The 6,460-nt window shown below is 52.0% G+C and overlaps 1 protein-coding gene across 4 annotated transcripts in view; it reads left to right on the top strand.

Moving 5' to 3' along the window:
* The window catches only part of CCDC88C (coiled-coil domain containing 88C), a 159,449-nt gene that overhangs the window by 92,035 nt on the left and 60,954 nt on the right, over positions 1-6,460 (top strand). For all 4 annotated transcript variants that reach the window (XR_002824166.1, XM_004376665.2, XM_023731711.1 and 1 more), the window contains exons 11-12: positions 2,815-2,961; positions 4,335-4,479. Coding sequence is in view for 3 of the 4 variants with exons in the window: in XM_004376665.2 (XP_004376722.1) it covers positions 2,815-2,961; positions 4,335-4,479 (292 nt within the window). In the remaining variant the exon portion in view is untranslated. The remainder of the gene's footprint in view (positions 1-2,814; positions 2,962-4,334; positions 4,480-6,460) is intronic.

The raw sequence follows: 6,460 nt of genomic DNA, 5'->3' as shown, positions 1-6,460 counted from the left end.
CTGATCCCCACGTGGACCTTCCTCTGACACACGTGGGGTCGCCGTGAGTCGGAGCTGAGTATACCTGGTAACTGGTATCTCATCTGATCCCCACGTGGACCTTCCTCTGACACACATGGGGTCGCCGTGAGTCGGAGCTGAGTATACCTGGTAACTGGTGTCTCATCTGATCCCCACGTGGACCTTCCTCTGACACGTGGGGTCGCCATGAGTATGAGCTGACTATACCTGGTAACTGTATCTCATCTGATCCCCACATGGACCTTCCTCTGACACACGTGGGGTCGCCATGTACTGGAATTGACTACCTGGTAACTGGTATCTCATCTGATCCCCACATTGACCGTGGCTTCATGCCCATCTTAGAAAGGGACACGAACTGCCTCGAGTCCCGTGGCTGACATGCGTGGCAACCTGGGGACTGGAGCTCCGCGTACCTGATTGTGGCCCTCACGCCACTCGGGACCAGCCCTCCTGTCTGGCCCTGGCCTTCTTGACCCTGGCCCCCCAGTGTTTGCTGGGCTGGGTCGTGCCTTTAAATAGCTCCCGGTTCAGCTGGGGTCAGGGCAGGGGTGGGGCTGGCCTGGGGCTGCTGCCTGGAGGGATGGGATCCAGCTTCTCAGGTCTCCACGCTGGTGTCCGGCTGAACCGTGGCCTGCCTTAGGAGCTTGAGCGTGGCTTCCTTCAGATCTTCTTTCTCCGGAGGTAGTGGGCCGTGCACAACAGATTGAGATATTTCTGTTGCCTAATATGGTGGAAGTTGAAACTTCCAGAAAATTGAGGTTCATTTGAATAGTAGTTGGAATCATCCTGTTCGGTGCTGTGTTCCATTCCTGGTGCACTCGCCCATCCCTGCCTGTTAGAAGTCACCAGCCCTCCAAGGTCTGCCTCACACGCCACCTCCGATTTCCCTGACACAGCGTGATTCAGCCAGCAGTGTTACTGAACACTTACGCAAGGCTCCCCAAGTGGAAGTGGAGCAGTCCCTGCCTTCAAGGAGTTTACCATCTAGGAATAGGAGGGCAGGTCAGCCTCAGACTGTGCCCGGGGCACTTTGGGAGCCCAAGTGCCCCACTTGTCAGGTGGGATGGGTGGAATAGGGAGCCCTCGGAGGAGGCAACTCAGGCTGGGTTTTGAAGAGAAGTAGGAGTTGGTTGTAAGGACAGAGGGGCAGACTGTGCTGTGGGAGCAAGGGACCTGAGAGAGTGTAGAGGTACCGGGGAATGCTGGTGGGTTGACTGGCTGGAGCATTCATGTGGGAGCAGAGGCCAGAGGAGGAGGGCCGGGCTTTCTTCTCCCTTAAGCCCTCGACGTTTTTTGGCTGTGGTTAGTAGCAGTCTGGGTTTTTCTTACTCATGTGAGCCCTTTGAGGAAGGGTCTGTGGGCAGCTGCAAGGGTTGGAGAGATAGGCTGTATCTTAATGGACCTGAGTTCACGCCCTAGTGTCACCCCTCGCTGTGAGGCTTTGTGACTTTGGGGCTCGTTCCTTAATTTGTCTGAGTCAGTCTGTTTACCTGTAAGAGGGGACTGCCCCTACCTCCCTCTCAGGGCTGTCGTGAGAGCATGAGCCAGGAGCAGAGCAGCTAGTGTGATGTGACCCCAGAGTGGACGCTGTCTCGGCTGGAGACAGGCAGAGGGAGGTAGGCAGGTGAACCCCGAGACTTTATGACTAGATTTCACCAGGTGCCAGTCTTTGATACAGACTGTGTCCAGTGACGGGGTAAGTGTGGTTCCCCCTCTACCAAGAATCCAGGATGCCAGCCCATGCCTGGGGAAAACAAGCTAGAAGTGGACAAGCAGGAGCTTTAGTCCAGTCCCAGGTGTTACAATCTGTCACTGCAGAAAGCCTTCGAAGACGTCTCCCCACCGAAGGGACCCCTCAGATTCTCAGCATGTGTGTGTTCATAAACTGGGAAGGCACTCGGGAAGATTCAGTCCACCAACTTGCTGAGCAGTGCTGGGAAGGCTCTGGGGAACAAGAGAAACCCCGAAAGCGTTTATCCCTCACCCTCTGGCAGGGGGTGAGGAAGAGATGTGATGAACAAACTGAATTCCTCCCTCATAGTGCCGGTGGCCTATGACAAGATTAAAGTGTCCAGCGGACCCCTCCCCCGTGAGGGGGTCTGCGGGGACCGGCCACTGTTTTCCGCACCCAGAGTGTGCTGGTATACAGCAGGCTTACCGACCGTACTGCTGGAGCTCACTGTGGTTGGTTTGCTATGCCGCATCTGTCTTAAAGACGCCCCATTTCTAGGAAACTGCCAAGAACCTTTGTCTTTCCCAGAGTGCGTGTGTGAAATGCTCAAACAGGAACTGTTTTGAATGAAAGCGTATCTGAATAGCTGTTTTTTTCTGGGACCCTGATCAGTGAAATGAATGTTGAATTGAGAGGATTAGACTCAGGCCTCGAACCCGGGACAAATTCTTATTGCCACCCCTTCCTCGTTAAGGAAACTGGGACTCCGAGAGGTCCCATATTTGTAAGCAGAGGCCACCTGTTGGACCAATAGAGGTTATGGATGTAAAACTCCTCAGTTTTACCTGGCATACGGTAGGCATTGAATAGATGTCACCGTCGCGAATTTAAATGTTTTCTCCATTCGTGGATTTGTCTTTTCAGTAGAGAAGGTCCACTGGGCCTGGCCTAGTGATAGAGGTGCTGAGGATAAAGGTGAAGACAAAACTTCCTGCAGCGGGCTTATCCCTTGGTGGTTTGTTTTGATCCAGGTGCCTGAGAGCTTTGGTGTTAGAGTTCTGTCTTCCTAAACCAGGTGCCTTTATCTGATGGTTCTCATGCATGTTTCTGCTGACCAGGAATTGAGGGAGGATAACATCATTTTAATTGAAACCAAAGCCATGTTGGAGGAGCAGCTGACCGCAGCCCGGGCCCGCAGTGATAAAGTCCACGAGCTGGAGAAGGAGAACCTGCAGCTGAAGTCGAAACTGCATGACCTGGAATTGGTATGTCAGGCTGTGTTGTTACCACATTTGGGGAAACGTAGATTGAGGCAGCTCCCCGTCTCTGCCATGTCCTTCTCCGTCCTGTGTTCTAACAGCCAGGTTTGCTGCTGCTGCAGTGATCTGCAGAGAGTAGCTGGCCAAGGCCTGCAGGCGTGAGAGCGCACCACTCAGCACCCACAGAACAGAGAGGACCAACTTCTCTGTTGTGTGTCTGTAAGAATGAATGTACCTGCATGTCTTTTTCAAGAAGGGGCTTTGCTAGAAACTTACAGTATGAGTTAGCTGTGACTCATGAGCCTCTTTACATCCTCCTGAGGCATTAGGCCTGCACTGGGGCCACAGAGCTGCCCATTACCATCATATGTGCTTAAAGCCCCAGGGGCGGCTGAGACTTTGTTTTGATACGTTCAATTAGAAACTGTGAGTCTGTCTTCATAATCTAGGTTCCCGTTGCCGTTGAGTGGATTCCAACTCATAGTGACCCTATAGGACAGAGTAGAACCGCCCCACAGGGTTTCCAAGGAGTGGCTGGTGGATTTGAACTGCTGACCTTTTGGTTAGCAGCCAAGCCCTTAATCACTGTGGCACCAGGGCTCCCCCAAAAACCAAACCCATTGCTGTCCAGGCAATTTCGACTCATGGTGACCTCATGTGTTACAGAGGAGAACTGCTCCATAGGGTTTTCTTGGCTGTAATCTTTACAGAAGCAGATCACCAGGCCTATCTTCCATGGCACCAACTTTTAGGTCAGCAGCCAATTGCAAACCACTTGAACCACCCAGGCTCCTTATAATCTAGGTAGCCAGGCGTGAAAACAGTTGCCACTGAGTTGATCCCTGACTCATGGCAACCCCATATATGTCAGAGTAGAACTGTACTCCATAGGGTTTTCAGTGGCTGATTTTTCAGACGTAGAATGCCAGGCCTTTTTCCAAGGTGCTGCTGAGTGGACTCAAACCTCTGATCTTCCGGTTAACAGCTGAGACATCTTTCAGTGGGTGATGGGTGGCACAAATGGTTAAGCACCCGACTACTAACTGAGAGGCTGGTGGTTCAGACCCACCCAGAGGCCCCCTCAGAAGACAGGCCTGGCGATCTGCTTCCAAAAAGTCACGGCCTTGAAAGCCCTAGGTAACCAGTTCTACTCTGCACTGTTGGCGTTGCTGTGAGTCGGAATGGACTTGACAGCAGCTAACAACAACAGTCTCACAGCCGGGCCTGCGTTAGAGCCACCTGTATGCTACGCACCTCTGTTTATTTGGAATGGACCGGGCAGCAAGTCCCTTCATTCTCAGTGAATGAGGGGTGCATGGGGCAGGGCCTTCCCAAGGGTCCCCTGGCCACATGCTCACTCTTCTTCCCTCCTGCGCTAGGACAGGGACACCGACAAGAAGCGGATTGAGGAGCTGCTGGACGAGAACATGGTCCTGGAGATGGCGCAGAAGCAGAGCATGAACGAATCCGCGCATCTCGGCTGGGAGCTGGAGCAACTATCCAAGAACGCAGACCTGTCCGACGGTGGGTCGCACCTGGGGCCCGGGTCCACAGCCGCGGCCTCCCCCCCATTGGGGGGCTGAGCCCTCTTTCTGCATCTTTCTTGTGGCCCGTCCCTTCACTCCGAGTCAGTGCTGTTTGCAGCTGTTTCATTAGTGCTCCCCAAGGAAAACGGGGGATCTGACAGCCTGGTTCTCAGCACGTGAGCTACGCGTTGAGTGTTGCCAGGCCCTCAGTCCCATATGGACAGCGTAGGAGCGGCCAGAGTGCAGGATGCTGACACCAGAGGACCTTGGAGGCCTGTCTGTGGATGACTGAAGGCCCTGGACAGCAGGAGGCGTCCCTGGTGGTCACTAATCCCTGTTGTAAATGTACCCTGGGTGTGATTTCCCCTGTTGTTTGCATAACTGGGGAGGATGGATGCAGTGTGTATTCTGTCCCCCTGGGTGGGAGATGCTAGAGGGCTCCTCTCCCCAGACCCTGCTTTTCCAGTGAGCTGCTCGTCCTCTCTCTGTCCCTGCTGCCCACCGGCAGCATTCCAAGACAGGGTGTCAATCCCATGAAGGGTGGGTGGGGCTGGTCAGCGCTTCAGCAGGAAGCTTCCTCGCTGGCAAACAATGAGGCAGTTCCTGTGTCCTAAAATAGGATGCATTCACCATTCCCACGCACCTGATAGAGTAGGTTAATATCGACTTAGAACTTCACAGAACATGGTGGGGCTTGTGTTTTTTCCGAGGGCCTTTTTTTATTTTGATAAAACATTCCAGTGTGTAATGGAAACAATGGGAAAAGCAGCTGAATACGTCTTCCTTTTAGGGAGTCCTATCAGTTCGAAACCTTAATTAATTAATTAATTAATTAAGCTGTTAATCAGTGTGAGAAGTCAGCTTGCTCTGTGCTTTGGTGCCTGTGCACTATGCTGGTGCCTGAGGGTGGAACACGGGTGGACCCGAGCAGGTTCCCTGCCCCATGGGAGTAACAAGTCCACTGAGGAGACTGCTGCCCCCTGGCAGAGCACCGCGGTACTGCAGGCTGCGTAGGATGAAGATCAAATAATGCCAGGGCTTCTGTTTGGCTTAAAGGCCAGGGTGGTTGATGGGGTCAGAAAGCCTCTCAGATTCAGACTATTCAGTATACTTTGTGAGCCCTCTGAAGGCAGTGACCATGATTTATTCTTAGTGTTCCCAACTCCTAGTGCCTAGCTTCGAAACAAACCTGTTGCCATCGAGTTGACTCCAGCTCATGGTGACCCCATGTGTGTCAGAGTATAGCTGTGCTCCATAGGGTTTTCAGTGGCTGATTTTTTGGAAGTAGAATTCCAAGTCTTTCTTCCAAGTAGCCTCTGGGTGGATTTGAACTGCCAACCTTTTGGTTAGTAGCCGAGCACTTAACCATTTTGCCGCCCAGTGTCTGGCTAGGAACTATTAAACGTTGAATGATGGCAGGAAGGAAAAGCCTTTGAGTACATTCGTGTAGTAAAAAGACCTGGGCCAGCGTCCTGGTTCCTCCACTCATTGGCTGGATGATCTAGGGCAAGTACTTAACCTCTTTAAACTTCGGTTTACTTATCTGCACAATGGCGGTAATGAGCCTGCTTCACAGGATGGCTGTGGGTATTAAATGAGATAAGGCATGAAGCATTAACACCTGCTGGGCCCATGGTGCGCATTCAATACAGGGCCAAGGTTCTCATTCCCAGTATCTTATTAAGATGTAGCAGGTGTATCGGCTAATCTGTACCCATGAGTGTAGCATCCAGTCAAGAACCACTGTTAGGACATCGTACTCTTTTAGGCACGAATTGATGGAAAAGGGGACAAGGCTTGTTATCAGTACCTTGCAGAACTTTAACTTGCAGGACCTTAAAAATGGTTCTTGTTTTCATGAATGTTACAAAGGTATGGTCCAAAGGGTTATGGGTTCTGAATTAGTGGTGCCTATGAAGATCAAATACTACAGCTTTCAGTATGGATTACACCTCAACATAAAGAAAACAAAAATCCTC

The sequence above is a fragment of the Trichechus manatus genome, unplaced genomic scaffold, assembly GCF_000243295.1.
Source record: "Trichechus manatus latirostris isolate Lorelei unplaced genomic scaffold, TriManLat1.0 scaffold00045, whole genome shotgun sequence".
Taxonomy (NCBI): Eukaryota; Metazoa; Chordata; class Mammalia; order Sirenia; family Trichechidae; genus Trichechus; species Trichechus manatus.
Note: the sequence above shows the minus strand (reverse complement) of the source record. Positions and strands in the feature narration are given on the sequence as shown.